The sequence below is a fragment of the Euwallacea fornicatus genome, chromosome 24 (genome assembly GCF_040115645.1).
Source record: "Euwallacea fornicatus isolate EFF26 chromosome 24, ASM4011564v1, whole genome shotgun sequence".
NCBI lineage: Eukaryota > Metazoa > Arthropoda > Insecta > Coleoptera > Curculionidae > Euwallacea > Euwallacea fornicatus.
This window is the reverse complement of record NC_089564.1, coordinates 3,216,144-3,233,565: the sequence shown is the minus strand read 5'-3', so window position 1 is coordinate 3,233,565 and position 17,422 is coordinate 3,216,144. Positions and strand designations below refer to the sequence as shown.

The 17,422-nt window shown below is 35.6% G+C and overlaps 2 protein-coding genes across 3 annotated transcripts in view; one reads left to right on the top strand and one right to left on the bottom strand.

The window, feature by feature from the left end:
- Nucleotides 1-16,636, bottom strand: part of p47 (NSFL1 cofactor p47) — a 42,145-nt gene extending 25,509 nt beyond the window's left edge. Inside the window, exon 1 of the mRNA XM_066296188.1 lies at nucleotides 16,627-16,636. The gene's annotated coding sequence lies outside the window, so the exon portion shown is untranslated. The remainder of the gene's footprint in view (nucleotides 1-16,626) is intronic.
- Nucleotides 150-11,433, top strand: LOC136346745 (angiotensin-converting enzyme-like). 2 transcript variants are annotated; one of them, XM_066296130.1, is made up of 11 exons: nucleotides 206-283; nucleotides 616-827; nucleotides 6,261-6,419; nucleotides 6,466-6,603; nucleotides 6,654-6,909; nucleotides 6,956-7,262; nucleotides 7,323-7,475; nucleotides 8,073-8,197; nucleotides 10,380-10,555; nucleotides 10,698-10,981; nucleotides 11,036-11,433. In XM_066296130.1, exons 2-11 carry the CDS (start codon nucleotides 729-731, stop codon nucleotides 11,322-11,324), a joined length of 1,986 nt encoding a protein of 661 aa, XP_066152227.1. In that variant the 5' UTR covers nucleotides 206-283; nucleotides 616-728; the 3' UTR covers nucleotides 11,325-11,433. The 2 variants fall into 2 exon arrangements, with proteins under 2 accessions (XP_066152228.1, XP_066152227.1); XM_066296131.1 differs by having other exon boundaries at nucleotides 150-827; nucleotides 6,654-6,906.
- Nucleotides 16,637-17,422: the final 786 nt, after the last annotated feature.

The window sequence follows — 17,422 nt, the reverse complement described above, 5'->3', positions numbered from 1 at the left end:
AAAACATATAAAAATAACAGTGTTTTCTAAAGCGAGTGGTGAAAAAAAATGATTGTTTTACAAAAACCAATAAAAGCAATTCGTTTGTAGGAAACACTTCAAGTTGCAACAAAATTACCGGAAAATGCAATGGAGTTTCACCCGGTATTATAAAACAACGGCCGGTGGTATGGTTCCTTTTAGTTTCGATTTGCGAATCACAAACTTGCAATCGCGCGGCGAGCTCTCGAACTATTTGAAGCGGAAAATATATACGGTGTGATTAGTTGCAATGGGGAGTTTAGTAGGTTAATCAACGAATTTCTAGAATATACAAATATTTATAGCAGATGGTAAAATTGGCACATATTTAACGTTTCTTCTCTAATTTAAAATGTTATCACCGCTCGTGCTGATATTGTGACCGGCGAGGTGGGACACAATTTTCCATTAAGAGCAAAAGTCTTTAAATTTACGGTAATCATTATCTAATAAAGTATCAAGTGCTGATTAAAACTATATTAGTGACACCATAACCATCACAACTTTCTTTCGAGCAGACTTCAAACGGTACGACAATGTTACGCTCCAAGGGTTGCGTCCAAGTGGAAATAATTTGTCACGCTTAAAATATAGGAACACACCCGAATGGTAGTGGAAAATCTTGAAGTGCTGTTATTTCATTTTTTGAAGATGAGAAACGGTTGTTTAAACAAAAACATTATAGAGTTCGTGTTCGAAAATTCAGAATGAGGTGTAAAGTGTACGTTTTAGTGGTTCTAATGGTTGCGATTGTAGTTTCGTGTGGAAGTGTTAACGGTGATAGCGAGGAAGGGCAGCTGCAACTGGTGAGTGATAGGAGTCATGAGCTGAAAGCCACCAGTAACAGGCTTAATAGCGGTCTTCCAATACCAATAATTTTACTATCTTGAACCGCAAGTTGTTGCATTGCAAAATTCATAGGCGGAAAGAGTACGCCTGGATTAAATAAACCTGTGAAACAAATGGTGCTTTCTATGTATTATAAAATTAATAATATATTGGGCCACTGAATTGTGGAATAAATGCATTATAGAATTAGGTCTCGTCAATTTTTTACTTTCATTTGCGCCTTTTTTACCGTTAAATTAACATGAACACGGCAGTCAATGTAACATTTAGTTCCGGTGCTATAGAGGATTAAACAGGATTTTTCCTAAATATATGGCGCACATTTTCGGGGATATTTGTGGGTCAAGTGTAGGAAAAACAAAATTTTATAAACATATCCGTGCTCATTTTCCGAAATGCAGGTTGCATAAATAATTAACGTGGCGTTCGCCAAAAATGTTCGGCCCTCACTTTAGGTTTCATTCAAAGATTTTAATTGGTCGCAGACATTTAAAACCATTTTTACAGATTTTAAAGCGTTAATTTCATTTTTTCACATTTTTTTTACTTATATGAATTGAGATATCCCTGATATTTTTTCTTTCGCATTTAGTTTTTTTTTTACATAAAAAAGGCTTTGGGAGAAGGTACTACGCTCAAAAAATGTTTAAAAGAATATCGAAGTTAGAAAAAAATAAGGAAATTTTAGGAGATTACGAATATGCAAGCCCACATAGGCGTGGCAGGTTCGTATTATCCATACTTTATTGGTACACAAAGCGAATTCAGCAATTGCAAATCAGCACTCTCAAACCTGATTCGCGATGGCTTATTCGCAGTATCTTCATCCAAATACATATCAAGTCATCCTATTTATAACCTTTTCTTATTTCATCCGGTACTTTCTTGAATTCGTCCAATCGAACTCAGCGGTTTCTCATTTGACTTTGTTTCCAAGTACGAATGGAATTGCTTATTATTTGCATTTAAAACTAACTAATATTATCATTCACCGTTTGTTAAGGGCTCGAATGAAAATCCTTTTTATCCAAAATCAAATAATTTCCTTCTAACTTAACAACTAATAAATATTTATTTTTATTCCTACTGCACGGAATACTACTTTGGTTGACGAGAGAGGACACTCAAAGAGATTGATTGTAACGAACGCATTATAAAAAGTGGTTTTCTTACTAGTGCTTTGGTTCACGTATTGCGTTTGAGACCGTATAGTTGTCTTCAAACGATCACATCAGAAGGACAACTACATGTCCTTCTCCAACGACGAAATTAGAAAATTTGTTTGGAGGGCCTCCAAAACGAAAGAATTTTCTAGGTACAATCAATCTAGGTAAAAATTTCCTCCATAAACTATCGTAAGGACGATCTAGCAATTGATCAGCTAAGAAACATAGTAGTGTATGGAATAAAACTCCCGCGTTAATATGGTAGTCATCTGAATTTACATACTGAGTGTGCATCTAGGATGAGTACCTCATTGAAGGGATTACATATCAACATTCTTACTAAATGAAAATTTTCCAGCCATTTCTAAGACAAATCGCGCCAATTTAATGCCACATTTAGAATATCTGTTACTTGAACGATTGTGGTAAGTTACAAATAGTTTGTACAAATGGCAATCCCTTTAAATTTGGTTTGGTTCTATTTCACAAAGCTGGGATTTTGTTAAAAATGATAAGGTTTTCGCCTAATTTTGAAGGGAATTACAAATTTTATAATTTTAATTTGCTATTAAATGGTGTTGTTCGTTTGCTAATTACTTTACAGATAAAGAATCCAAACTCTTTTGGACTTTACCTTACTCCTAATTCAGTCCTTATTGAGCAGCTATCGATTTTACGTTTCTACCAATTAAAGACGTTGATAAAAATAAAACATTTTCCAAATTTAGTTAGGTCGCGATAACGCATTATTGATTTATGCCGTTTTTTAAAAATTTACAATCCAACTTCGAATTAACTGTAAAAAAAATCAAGAAATCGTCATATTTTGATGGTTTTCACACGCACTTGCTCTCTGTCGGTTCTGTTACTACTCACCCTGTACAGAGTTATATGATAAATTCTTGTATATGCTGTTTCTGGTAAGTTATAGGATCCAATTACGCATTAAAAATTATTTATGCTTATATTGCATTTCATAAGTATATAAACAGGTAAAATAGTTTTCGACGAGGATTCTTGTTCCAAACTGACGTTCTACATTAAAGTAGTTGTTAGAAATTTTATTTTATTTTTTTTTTAAAGCTACTTGTTCTTTAAAAGTTCGTAACTACAGACAAGGTGATTCATTCACAAAAAGACAAACGAAAGCTCTCAATACTATATGTTAAATGGTAACGATTGGAGGAAACATGGTTATTCCGAAAGTTGATAGTTTTGGTTATATACAAGGTGTTGGAAGATAAAGTTTTAATTACTATATTATATATTATATAATTTTTTCGGCATACTGAAAATATCTCGGATAGACACTTAAAAATGTATAAAATAATGTTTTTTTTTAAGTAATGACTGAGATACGTTTTGTCATTTTCGCTTTGTTAACAGAGGACTCTATTTATAATATATTTTTTAGAATCTATAGTTAATAACATTTTGCCCTATATGTCTAAAATGAAATTTGATTCCAAATTTAAAAGAGAAACAATTTCTTCGTTATACAGGGTGAGTCGGGAGGATCGTGCCAAACTTCAGGAGCGTGTTGTACATGAAAAATAAATGTAAAAAAACTCAAATGTTGTTATCCGATTTTCGTTTGTTTACAAGTTATAGCGTAAATAAAATTTTTTAACTAGGATTCTATTTACCGTAAACGTACCTTTCCTGGACGTTGGATTGGTCGTGGTGGCCCTATTAGTTGACCTCCAAGGTCTCCAGACCTCACACCACTAGACAATTGTTTGTGGGGTTGGTTTAAAACTGAAGTGTACAGAGTAAAAGTGGACACTCAAGATGCACTAATTCAACGCATTAGAAATGCTGCAGCTGTTATTAAAAAAAGAGATGAGACAATCAGGAGCGCAACGAATGCTCTTCATAGACGAAGCCGAAAATGTTTAGAAGTTAATGGCAATATTTTTGAACATTTACTATGATATCCAAACGTTAATTTATGGAATTTCTTATGAAATTTATAATTTTTTAAAATTTCATGTTTTAATTTTATTTACGCTATAACTTGTAAACAAACCAAAATCGGATAACAACATTTGAGTTTTTTTACATTTATTTTTCATCTACAACACGCTTCTGAAGTTTGGCACGATCCTCCCGACTCGCCCTATATATCCTTCCACCTCGCGGTGAATCTCTTGGATTTCTCTAGATATTCCAGTCGATTGAATAAATACAATTCACTGGAATTTGGCGACAGGTTCGGCTTCTAACAAGAGAACCCCCTCTCCAACCCCCGTCTTTTTTTTCTTTTTAAAATCTATTTGACAAGGGTTGCTTATTATCCTTGTAACCTTAATTGTGCGACGGTTTGTAACATGTATTAATAAAATAATGATAACAAAAGAAATATATATATATTCTTGTTTTATCTCGATATCTTGATCTGTTTTCGAAAAAAATCTATTTAACCAACACTATGTTTAAATTTGATAATTTTTAATCTATAAATATAACAATCTATTAGCAAAGCGGAAATTGCAAAATGGTACCTCACTCGTCACCTAAAACCTTATTTTACAAATTTCAAGGAGTGCAACCTCAATGTTTTTTTTGAAAAAAACATTAAAAAAATGAATTAAAATTTTAACTTTCAATACTGTATATTTCCCAAACTATCAACTTTCGGATAAGACATATTTTCTCCAATCGTCACCATTTGACGTGTAGTATTTCCAAATTTTGGTTGTTTCATTGGTAATGAATCACCCTGCATATGTCGAATTAACATTATGAACATTTTTCATTGTTAAGAAGTGTTAATGTATTATCAAAATGTTGAAAGGCAAACTAACTTATTTACTGCTTTTTGACTGTACCTCTGCCTTTCTATATCCCGACTGGCTATTTTCTGCTCTCGTCTATCCCCCTCCATTCCTCAAGTGTTCGGGGGGGGGGATTCCCCGACATTTGACTATTTGGTAGCGGGAATAGTGGTACCTCGTTCGACAATTCTTCATTCCTAGATGGTTCTGTCAGTTTGTTGGTCATTATTATATTGCTAACTCTAATGCCGTAATACTAAAACTTATGAACTACTAATTTTCCGACATATGCATAAATATGTATGAAAGCAAATTCTTCACGGTGTATCGAAAAATTTAATTGAAAATATTTTAAGAACGGTTAGAGTTCTGATGTAAGAGAATTAAGTGTATTAGAATTCGAAAAAATATTTAAGTTATCGACACAGACATAAAAACTAGATTGAATTCTTGCATCTTGGTAAGCCGCAGGTGGTCGTTTTCATTACGAAACTCAAAACAGATATCATATTTTAAATGAATTTATGGTATTGAAAAACCAAAATATTTCGAGTCTGTAAACCGAAAATTGAAACTTACATTGAAATTAGAGAATAAAAAATACTTTGACATCCTGTAAGATGAAATTAAATACCTTTTCTATAAAAGAACTTTACTTGAATCGCTCCCTTCCCCTCCAGCACTTAACCTCTATTGTATCATTGTTTCTGAAACCTCCCGTATATAAATAAATACAAAGCATTTACTTACGTCAGGTTGCTGTTGTTGTTACAGTAATGAATTTTCTATGGACGTCAAAATTTACGAAGGTCGAGTTTAGGTGAATCAAGCTTAACGATAATTGGTTTTGGTAGATAATACCAATCTATACATGAGCTTTAAAATTTATTTAGTAGATACAAGGCTATTAACATTCTAAAAATATCTTCCAAACTGGGGCTAAAAATTAACAAAAACAATTAGCAAAACTGTAAAATTCAATTTTGTTTCAGAATATTTCGAAAATTTTTTCATATTTTTCACACCCGAAAGTGGCACATTTGTCTTTTTTTTTTGTGTTAATTTACAGTTCGAAGCTTCAAGAAGTCTTGAACTACCATGGAATACCTTAAAACGGTAAACAAGTCTTCGTCGCTATTGTTAATTATGCAGTAACGACAATACATGCCACTTAAACAAATAACAATAAGGCGCGTGCTGACCCGAAATTAGAGAGCGGAACGACACAGAGGAAAAGTTCTCGAAACACCGGACATAGGCTTTAATTCTGTGTAAAAACAAGAGTGAATATTAATGTATATTAACAATAGGCTGTTTAGATATCTGACGAGTGATAATTTAATTCATTTGGCCACTCCTCGTAGTTAAAAATCATGATCAATCAAAAATTCCTATAATTCAGGTATTCGGAATTTAAAAAACTTACCATCATTTGAGTTTCTTACAGGGCAGCAATGTTGATTTGGGCGAAGCCCTCCAGTTTCTTCGAGAATATGACACAGAGGCTTCAAACATGTGTTTCCGGGTTAGCTCAGCCCAATGGGCCTACTCCACCAACATGACCGACCCGAATAAAAGAAGAATGATTGAAGAGCAAACTTTAAAGGTAAACTTTCGGGAGGTACGTCGAATCATTAAAAAAATCTCCTTAGGCCAAATTCGACAAAATTACTTGGAGGAAGGCCGTGGAATTTGATTGGGTTCGGCTTCCAGATCCCATAGCCAGAAGGCAGGTCCGAATGCTCGCCATCAAAAACCGGGCATCTTTATCTGATGAGAAATACAACGAGGTGCAAAACGGCCCAATATCTACTTCGATAAACCACTCTGAAATTTTCAGATCCATCATTTAATTGCCGAAATGAAAGACCTTTATGCCCACGTGAGAATATGTCCGTATGTACCAAATCCTCACGTTGAGGAAGCTATTTACTGCGATTTGGAACTCGGCGATATCCAAGAACTTATGGCAGACTCACGGAACAACTTGGAACTCGTTCATCTGTGGAAGGAGTGGCATGACAAAACCGGATCGCCAATGAGAAATAAATTCATGAGATACGTAGATTTGGCCAATCAAGCTGCTTCTCTCAGTGGTAAAAAGAATTAATTGACCTGCAACCTATAAAATCCTTTTCGAAGGTTTTAGAAACGCTGGAGAAGAAATAGACCTCACTTATGAAACTCCGGAATTCCAGGATGAATTAGCAAGTACTTTCCAGAAAATCCTTCCACTCTACAAGGAACTTTTCGCCTACGTTCGAGCCAAATTGTACAAAAAGTACGGCCCCGACGTTGTGAGGCCTAACGGACCTTTGCCCGCGCATATTATGGGTGATTTGTGGGCCCAAGAATGGAGCAAAATTTATGACCTTGTTGCCCCATTTCCGGATTTTGCTCAATTTGATGTTAGTGATGAGATGGTTGCCCAGGGGTACACACCTTTGAGGTTTGAGTGCCGGATAAAACAGGTGTAATGGGGTTAAAATGATTATCCTGTAAATTTTAGGATATTTCAGGTTGCAGAGGAGTTCTATACATCTTTGGGGCTCAAACCGATGCCGCCTGAGTTTTGGCGGTTTTCAATGATTGAGAAACCCAATGTTAGAAAGGTGCAGTGCACGGCTAGTGCTTGGGATTTTTGCAATAAAATTGATTATAGGTGGGTACATTTTATATAGTGTACTAGTTGTTCGTTAATGGAGCTCTTGCATGAGGAGCTTGTAATCATAAAAGATATAAGGTTGGTCGAATGAGAGAAAAATTGCGCAATTTTAATGATTCTCCGAGGTATTCCAAAATAATTGAAATTTTGGAAAAATCTTTTTTTTCCAAAATTTCTATTCTATTTTTCTTCAGTTTACTTTAACGGGTAATTCAAAATAATTAACAGTTTATCATTGAAAATTTTCTTATTCTACGATGAGGAAATGAAATATTTGAAATCCGATGTTTAAATTTTCGACAATCATCATCAGCTTTGTTTCTTGTTTTATGCCCCGTGTTGAATTATCACATTTTTTAAGGTAAATCTTCTTCCGATTACGATTATGTATCTGTCCACGTGTTACGATTTAGTCCATAAACTATGATATGAGGAATATATTCAGGAATCGCCCGATTAAAAATGAAATAAACGTCACTTTGGTACTCCCATGCTCCACTGAATGTGAAAAACGAAACATGTAGACACCTCGTATATGTTAAACACTTTCATGTTTAATAGATTTATAAATAATAGATACCGAAATGTTTTCAGGATTAAGCAATGCACCGAAACTAACATGGAGAATTTAATAACCACCCACCACGAGATGGCTCATATTCAATACTACCTATATTATGCCGACCAACCTTTTCTATACAGAAACGGAGCAAATCCAGGTAGAGATTCATTGTTTTTTCGAGGACAAAATCCATTTGCACTGAAAAATAAGTATAATTAAAAAAAAATTAATTTTAATTTTGAATTTTTGGGGACAGCTTGCTTCTGGCTGCATTCTATAACTATACAGGGTGTAAATGAAATATGGGAATGCATTTTAAGAACTAACTTTACATTCGAAAATTTGAAGAAAAGTTGGTAGAGACATGGGTCCGTAAACGCGTCCTACGAGAGCTACGGCCGTTCAGAGGCGCCCGCCAAGAAACGCGCAATAGCGTGTGGAACCAAGGGGGGAGTCTTATTTACTTAACATACTTTTATATCCCTTAACTTTTATGACAATTTGTCATCGCAAAATGATTTTTGTGTAAAATTACATGTAAGAGTACTCTTGATAAATTATCGTAGGAAGAACTGTTTAAGATATTTCGTTTTAAAAGAAACATTGTAAATCGGGAAACTAAAAACGGGTAGAGAAACTGCCTAGCAAAACATAACTTATTTTTTAAGTTTTATTATCGTTTCATACCTTCTATAAAAATTTTTTATTTTTATACAGGGTTACTCACCCAACCCGTTCATTAAAAGTTTACTAGGATCTAAAAGTAACACGAATTTGAAAACAATCTAATTTCGATGTGTATTATTATTTTTTAATAATAATAATAATAATAATAATAATCATCATCATTTTTATTTCCTAGGAAATACGCTATCGACCGTTAGGTCTTTCTGCTCTTGTTTAGAGTATTTTCAACTTAACCTAGTCATATTTGGACATTAATATAAATTAAATTATGGATTCTTATAAGTTAAATTATGAATTACGAAAGACAAAAAAAGAAAAAAAATGTTACATTGGAAATTAAATTTATGAATTCTAATGAAATTAGGATATGATTTTAGGTATGAAAATACTCTAACAGTTTGGGTGCAGGAAAATGGGAGCGGGAATGTCTTGTTAAGCACAGTGGGTTTAGTATGTCTAGGTTGTTACTGTTGTTTTTCTATTGGTTTTTAGTTGTAATATATAGTCTCATACCTTACTCTATATTACAATGGTTCCCCTTTGCTTCCATTCAATCAAAACACAAAACAATATTATTTTAACATGCAAAAGGAAAGAAGATGCCTGTACGTAATTCCTATTGTAAGTTAATGAAGTATTCAAGTAGTGTCTGTTTCGGGTGTGAGTACCGTGAGTCCTGGGGGGGGTCTTGTCAGGCAGAGGAGTTTCAGTTTTTCCCATTTATCCCTTTGGTCTTTAAACTTTAACTGTAGAGTTTTGTGCCTTTCTGTTATTCAACTCAAATTGGTTTTGTCGTACAATGGTTGTGTCGGTGGGTTGTGTAAAGGGTTGTTTGGATGTATGATCTTCGTTATTGTTCGTAGAGCTATTTTTTCGGATGTTTATCTGTATTGTCTGGTATTTTTTAATATTTACAACTTTATGTCAATAAATATGAATGTTAGAAGGTCAATTTTGGACATACTGTATAATACTAAGACATATAAATAGCAAGAGTGTAAACTTTTGATTATGTATTGACATCCTGCGAAATATGAAGATTTAGTCTTTAATGACTGCGGATATATGCAATATTAAAATTGATCATTACGGAGGCAAGTTTTTAATTCAAGGCCGAATATCTCAAAAGCGATAAAGGCTAAATAGAGGACATTATACAGAAAATGTGTCCGAAATCTTACCTAGAATTGAAAAATAAACTAATATAGTAGAGAGCCTATTTGAAATAAACAAGTTGACAACTATTTCCGGTTAAACCGGAAGTGGCAGGAAGTTGAAAATATTTTTAAAAATTGTACGCGTGGAAGTTACTTCAAATTTTCAAATTTGCATTACTTTTAGATCCTATTAACTTTTTAATGAACGGGTAAGATGAACAACCCTGTATACTTAGTTCCATCGGATATAAATGGGGCAGAGCTATAATTTTGATTTAAAATAATGAAAGTTACAGCAATACCTCGCTCTAAAGATACCACGGATGTCACAAAATAACACCCTTAAGTGTTGTAGGAAATTGACACTCACGCGAATTCCCACTATAGATGCATTCCATACCATAAGCGCTAACTTTGCACCAAAATCGCCCATTTCATTTGCGTTCTTGGATTAAAATCTCCGAAAAGCATTACAATAAATTTTCGAAATTTCAGGTTTCCACGAAGGTGTGTCCAACGCAGTCCTACTATCAGTGACAAATCCTGCACATTTCACTAAAATAGGTTTGACCAAAAACAATACAGAGGTCTATGAATGGAACATGAATTTCCTCATGTTAATGGCTTTGAAAAAGGTTGCTTATGCACCCTTTGCGTATTTAGTTGACCAGGTAAAATCCCAGAAATATTATATTGTACCTACTTAGTTTAATGCTAAAAAAAACTACTAAACAAATAACACGAATTGTTTTAAACTTTTTCCAACACTGAAATTAAAACATAAATTTACATACAGAAACATTTTTCTTTCAGTGGAGAACTCACATTTTTGAACACGGAGTAACTAAAATGAACTCCAACTGGTGGAACCTCAGATTGAGGTACCAAGGAATAGTGCCACCACTACCTCGCTCTGAAAGTCACTTTGATGCAGCTGCCAAGAGACACATCCCTGCAGATATACCCTACGTTAAATATTACGTTGCTTTGCTACTGGAGTTCCAAATTCATAAAGCCATGTGTGAGGCTGCGGGACACAAAGGTCCGTTAAATACTTGTGACGTTTATAGATCCAGAGAAGCTGGAAGGGTATTAAGGTAATAGTTCCATTTTTCTCTACTTCATGATACAATTATGTCTGGACCTTCCAGTGATATTCTGCGTGTAGGTAAAGCGCGTCATTGGAAAGATGTAACTAAAATGTTAACGAAAGGTGGCAGTGATAAGCTGTCTGCAGAACCTTTGCTAGAGTATTTTCAGCCGTTGTATACGTGGCTGCAAAGAACCAACAAGGATGAACTTGTGATTGGATGGAATAGTGCCAGAGAGGATTTAGCGCTTTACCAACCGCTGACCGTGGCCAAGGGGTTAAGACATGACAGTTTGAATGCGGTCTATTCTGTGATACTATTTTCGTTTTGTGTAAAAGTTTTATTGTAGATACATTGTTGGCCTTTTCAATTATTCAAACAAAATAATTAAATGAAGTGGAAGTTTAGTTACCAAACAGATTTGTAAATATTTTATTAAACGAAATAAAACATATCAGAAGTAATTGCCTATTACCTGGGCTGGTCCTCAACCCTGTTAGGTTTTCTCAGTTTTATAACTGATCAGCAACGATTATCCCAAAAAAGGCAAAAATTATTCAGCTTCAGCTCTCTTGCTTTTAATATTTAAATCCATTTCATACAGAAATAGTCGCGAACAGTATCAAATTCGATTAAATAACGGATACAATTCATAATCATATTCATTTATTTGGAATGTGAATATTACGTACTATAGCAAAATTTTCATACATATTTACAAACTTTTGCACGGTGAGCTAATACACTTTTATAATTATTTAACACTTAAGGTATACACTGCCCAAAATAAGACTATTTTAAATAAATCGATTTACCTAAAATAGCTTTAGCGCAAAAGTGCCATATCCCTTACTAAAAGCAGCTGACATAAATAAATATATAAAACTATGATGGACAGAAATAAATGAAATACTGAAGACTAATTAAATATTGCCGCAAAAAGTATGTTAGGTACAGTACATGTAATTCCCAACATTCCCAAACTGGGTTAGTGTCAGGTAGGTAAATGCTTTTTAACACTTGATATAAAGGCTGACAAAACAGCGTGGAAACACCTAAATATTTGCATAACAGATCCTTGCACCAACGAAATTGATAAAAGTTAACCTCCAAATTCAATTCATTGAGCAAATTCGTCATATAATTTTTAACAATAAACTTAATTTAGAAGTAAACTCGCACCGGTTATCATTGAAATTTGAATAATTCACTCCGGTCCAAACTTAGAAACACGTCAGACTGTTTATTGATACCTGTCAAAGATGTAACGTCATGTCATCATTTTTAAAACATCATAAGGTAGGTCGCTTCATACCTTCAACGAAAAACCTAATTTGAAAGAGATATAATTGATCTGGTTAGTTCAACACACGTGAGTTCGGTACGAACAAATATGCGCATGTCATGCCACGTATACAATACTTGTAGGAAAGTATTGGTTCTTCCGACGATTCTCTCAAGAATCATGCGTAACATTGGAGGGCCGAGTAGCCAAAAAAGAATTCATAACATCGACTGTAAATTTCATCCTGACTTATCCGGAACCCATTTGGTCGGAGACCCAAGAGTACGAGTCCTGTAGAAAGATGTTGGAAAAAGCCAATAGAGTTCTCGCTATCAGAATAACTTAAGCTTACAGAACGGCACCAACAGAAAGTCTACTCATTTTGGCAGACACCATCTCAATAATACACAGAATTCAACAATTATCTAAATTACACACAACAGACAAAAATAACGTGATTAAATGGGAAATTAGACTTGAAACATACGCCCAATGGCAAACGGAATGGGATAACTACAAAGGATGGGACAGGTTCTTTATCCGGGACATAAAGGAACGGTTATTCAAGAAATTAGTGTTTACAGGTCGTTTTACAACACAAACTTTTATTGGCCGCGGTATATTCAGTACATATTTACATGGAATTGGCAAAAAGCATAATTCCAAATATTGGTATTGTGAGGAGACGAATACACCAGAAAACTTGTTTCTTTGCTCCAGATGGAATGGCCTCAGAGTCCAACTCGAACTAAAGTTTAATGATAAATTGGATACAATCAATAGGGCAATTTTTAACGAAATCAAAAAGGAAAAGAAGGAAACAAAAACGTTAAATTAGTATAAAAATGATCCGATGTAATGCTTGACTGTGGTTTTGGATGAACTGAGGATAAGGGGGGTTTAGTCGGTGGGCTACTTGCAGATCAGGAGAGATAACCCCACACAACGTGAGCATCTTAGATCGTTATGTGCCAAGCTCAGAATGTCTGTTTAGCATATTCCCTTAAACCTCAATTTAAAAAAAAGCTCGATATGAACAATTTTCCCAGTTGTGTGTTCCATTTCCCAGTTCCCAGTGTTTCCATTTTGTTGTAGTGGAGGGATTTATGTGTCGTAAGAATCGTTTAAGTCAGACCAGGAAGGTAACGGCACTGAAAAATCCCGCCCTGAGTTGATAAACTGTTCCATGGATTCTGGGAACAGTAATTAATCGATTGAAGTCAAAGTCAAAGATGTGTAGGAGAGGGATGGAGGAGGCAAGAATGAAGAAATGGAATGCGGTATTTTTAGGAGAAGATTCTTCCTAAAAAAGACGTCTTTGGGTAGTTCGACAGGAAAAGAACAAAAATACGGAAGAACTATTTGAGATGATCGGATATAGTATGGCAATGGAAGGAACAAAACTGAAATAGTGAGGGACAAAGTCAATTTGAAAAAAAATATATTCAGGAAGAGTCAGCAAATTTAAGGCTATAAGGAGAAAGGTTTAATTCGAGAAAAACGCGTAAATTAATAGACAACTAATTTATGTACGAACACGGGATATTTCTTGAAGATGAAACATCAGGAAAAATAACCGTAGGATGCCACGACGAAAGAGATAGAGAAGGAGGATTGGATAATGGAACTGATTGGATAGAAGAAAGATTACAATAAGTTAATGAAGATATTAAAGGTAGAGTGGCCGATTGCTACCTACAAGAACACCACGATCAAATATGGGATCGCAAATGGAAAATATTGCAGACACGACACTCATTGTTGAAAAAATATTGACATGAACAAAAGTACTAAAAAATACTATTGCAAGAGTATACCCAATTGAAAGATGGAATCACGTAAGGAAAACTTGAGGACTGGAAACCAATTCAAATAACAAACAAGATCGAGGACGAAGAGGACATACTGGAGAAATCAGTATGGGTGACAGGGATTTTGAACAAGGGAAAGAGGATGATTAGGGCAAAACAGGGTATATGAGTGTCAAAAATATTATTAGAAAACTCGTCAACAAACAGAGGGAAAGAATGAGAAAAAAATCATATGGAAGCAGAGGAAACGATTAAAGGAAATACAATAAGGAAGGTATTTGAGGATATGATAAAGAATAAAAATCTGGAGGTGATTATTTCCAAAAAAACAGTAACGAAAAAACATGGTTAAATAGAAAGAACACTCAGAAAAATGGTAGAATTAAACAACAGAAATTTGAGCAGAGAGTGAAGAAGGAAATAACAGCGAGAGCTCCTCAAATGCGGCTAAAACAATGGAAAACAACCGTATAGAGAACTACGATTTGAGGATAACCAGGCAGGAAACAACAAAACGGGTTTCCTAAAAGTAAACATTGTTGCAAGGTGCAAAGTACCATAGAACGGCTCAAACAGGATATGAATACGGAGTTAAATGGAAAGGCCAAAGTGGAAAAGATTACAAAGAAAAAACATTTGACAATTAGGGAGCTGATTAAAGAAACAAAAGAGGACATAAAGTAATTAACAAATACAAAGAGGAAATTGGCATGCAACAGGAAATTATTATTACCATAATAGAAAACGAAAACAAAAAAGGACTTACATATGAGTACGTAGAAATGACGAGAAAAAATGAAACAGTTGCAGGGTTACGGAGAAAATAACACCGAGTAGATGTAAAAATTGCTAGAAGTTAGTAAATAAGACGGAAATCTGCAAGCAGAAAATAAATATGGAAAGGAAATGCCTAAAATGTAACAAAGTGGAATACACTGCAAAGAAATGTGAGAAAAGATTTTTCTAATTCCGAGGAATACCGAACAGACAGCATGAGGTGTAGCTATTGCAGAGAATTTGTGGAAATATTAAGGACTGAGAACGAAAGAAGAAGGAGAGAAGCAATAGATATACTACACCAAACAATTAAAGAAAAACAAATAGATATATGTATGTTTAATATCAGAACCAAACACGGGAAAGCTGCAAGATAATTCGATAACTGAGGAGGGAAAGGTGCGGAAATAAAGGTATGTAACAGAAACACTATAGCTAGTAGGATATCAGAGAGTGAGGAAGAGGACGGAGCCGCGGTATACCCTTTCTATTTTTCGTCAAGCAGAAAAGCGTTTGAATTCGAAAACTAGATGGAAAAGCTTAAGAACTATGTACGTAAGAGCGAATAAAAAGAATATTATCATACCGAGAGACTTCAATGAACACCCCGTGGAAACATTTAACACCATTCAAACACCCTGTGGAATGCAGAAACCGCGGGCGAAAGGGGCAAACAATTAGTTCAAGTTAGAAGGTGGGAATGGTACAAGTGAGAGTAAAGTTGCATAAAGTTTAATATGCCTCTGACAAAAACCACCGAAGTGTGTTGAATAACTGTCGGTTAAAGCAGACAGAGTACCAGTTCAAGTTAGAAGGTAGGAATGGTGGAAGTGGGAGTAAGATTGCATAAAGTTTGATATGCCTCTAACAAAAACCACCGACATGGGTGGAATAGCTGTCGGTTAAAGCAGACAGAGAAAATTCCAGTATGAAGCGTATACGAACGGTAAGCACCACAGCATTAGAGGTACTGCCAACGAAGATTTAAGTTGACTGACTGATGCAAGGGTAGAAGTATGTGTTTGAGCAAGGGAGAAACGAGAGAGATATTGCAGGGAACAAGATAGCGAGGTGGCAGGGAGAGCGGAGTAAGGTGTCGGAGGGGAAGTAAATAGGGAGAATGATACCGAAACTGGAGAACTATATGGACACGGAATACGGAGAGATTAGGTATGTATTATGTGACAGTTTATAATAGGACACTGATGCCTTGCTCCATATTTGAACAAGTTCAAGATTGGGGAGATCGACGAGGGCTGGCAATGCGGATGAAGGGACGCAGTAAAATATACGTTCTTCTAAATGCGAAAACTAAAACGAGCAACGAATAAAGGTGGAAATGAAAGAGGGGAGGAGGAGGGGGAAGGAGGAGTGCTTGCGTCTGCGCTTGACGTCGAAACAATGGTGGGAAGCAACGGAAACTGGGATGCAACAGAGGGATGGATTGTTGAAATGATTAAGGAGAAGGAAAGGCACGGGGAAAAAAATGAATGCATAAAATTTGCGAAATATTAATGGATAAAGGCTAGGAGTTTTGCTGCCTACCGATGGATAAGGACTGGGAGCTAGATGACTGAAGAAGGAACCACACCTCTCGCGAAGTAATGGTTTGCAGCAGTTCCTTCGACGGATTGGGCGCCGAAGCAGTCATGACTCAGCACTATGCAAGGAGCTACTGGAAAACCAGCAGTTCTTAAATTCCTGGAAAACAGCTAAGTTACTGTTACTATTTAAACACTAAAATAAAGCTAATCAAGCCGGGTCATATAGAGGGGTTTGTCTCATTGACGTCCCGGTCAAACTGTATGAACACCTCATCAAAGGACGTCTTGAGGAGAAGCTGACAGCCAGGCAACCACTATTCGACATGTAGTTCGGTTTTAGGAAGGGGAAATAAACAATCCACGTCATGTCGCTAGTTTTGGAGGTTGCCACAACCGTCGGAGGAAGCAATCTTAGATTATGAAGAAAAGAGTTGGTGCGCGCCGATCACGCTAGACGTAAAGAACACGTTAAACATCGCGTCATGGTTGTGTCTGATCGCAGAACCCGACAATCATCGTATTTCAAGTTACTTGAGGAACCTAATAATAGACTACTCCCACAACAGGATAGTAAAAGTCTACGAGGAGACAAAGCTCTGTATGGCGATGGGTATTCCACGGGGTTCACCCGTGGGCTCTCTTCAGTGGAAAGTACGGCCCGATCATGGAAGCGGGAGATCTCAGAAAGTAATCCTTACCGGATACGCTGGTGATTTAGCATTGGTCGAGTACTGCGAAGGTATGGAGGAAATGCTGCAAGATATGAAGTCAGCAATTCGTACATGTGAAATATAGCTCACGAATCATCCATTGAAATTGGACCCAGAAGACGCAAGCAGTCATCCTCTGTAGAAACACGGCAACATAAAGAAGTCACTTTTCGAATAGAAATCAAAAAATGCTTCTTGTATTTGAGGGTAGAATTCGGATAAAATATATATGATACGTTGCAAGTCACGCCTTTGGCAGCGTTGCTGCCAAAGAAGCCTAAACAACCTGGTACAGCTTTAGAGAATTATGTCGTCGATTA

What these genes read in the sequence shown, in the direction of transcription:
- LOC136346745 (XM_066296130.1), top strand. Translation starts at nt 729, where the DNA reads ATGAGGTGTAAAGTGTACGTTTTAGTGGTTCTAATGGTTGCGATTGTA. An exon ending in TTGAAGAGCAAACTTTAAAG is followed by an intron (nt 6,420 to 6,465) that starts GTAAACTTTCGG and finishes AAATCTCCTTAG; the next exon opens with GCCAAATTCGACAAAATTAC. An exon ending in CTGATGAGAAATACAACGAG is followed by an intron (nt 6,604 to 6,653) that starts GTGCAAAACGGC and finishes TGAAATTTTCAG; the next exon opens with ATCCATCATTTAATTGCCGA.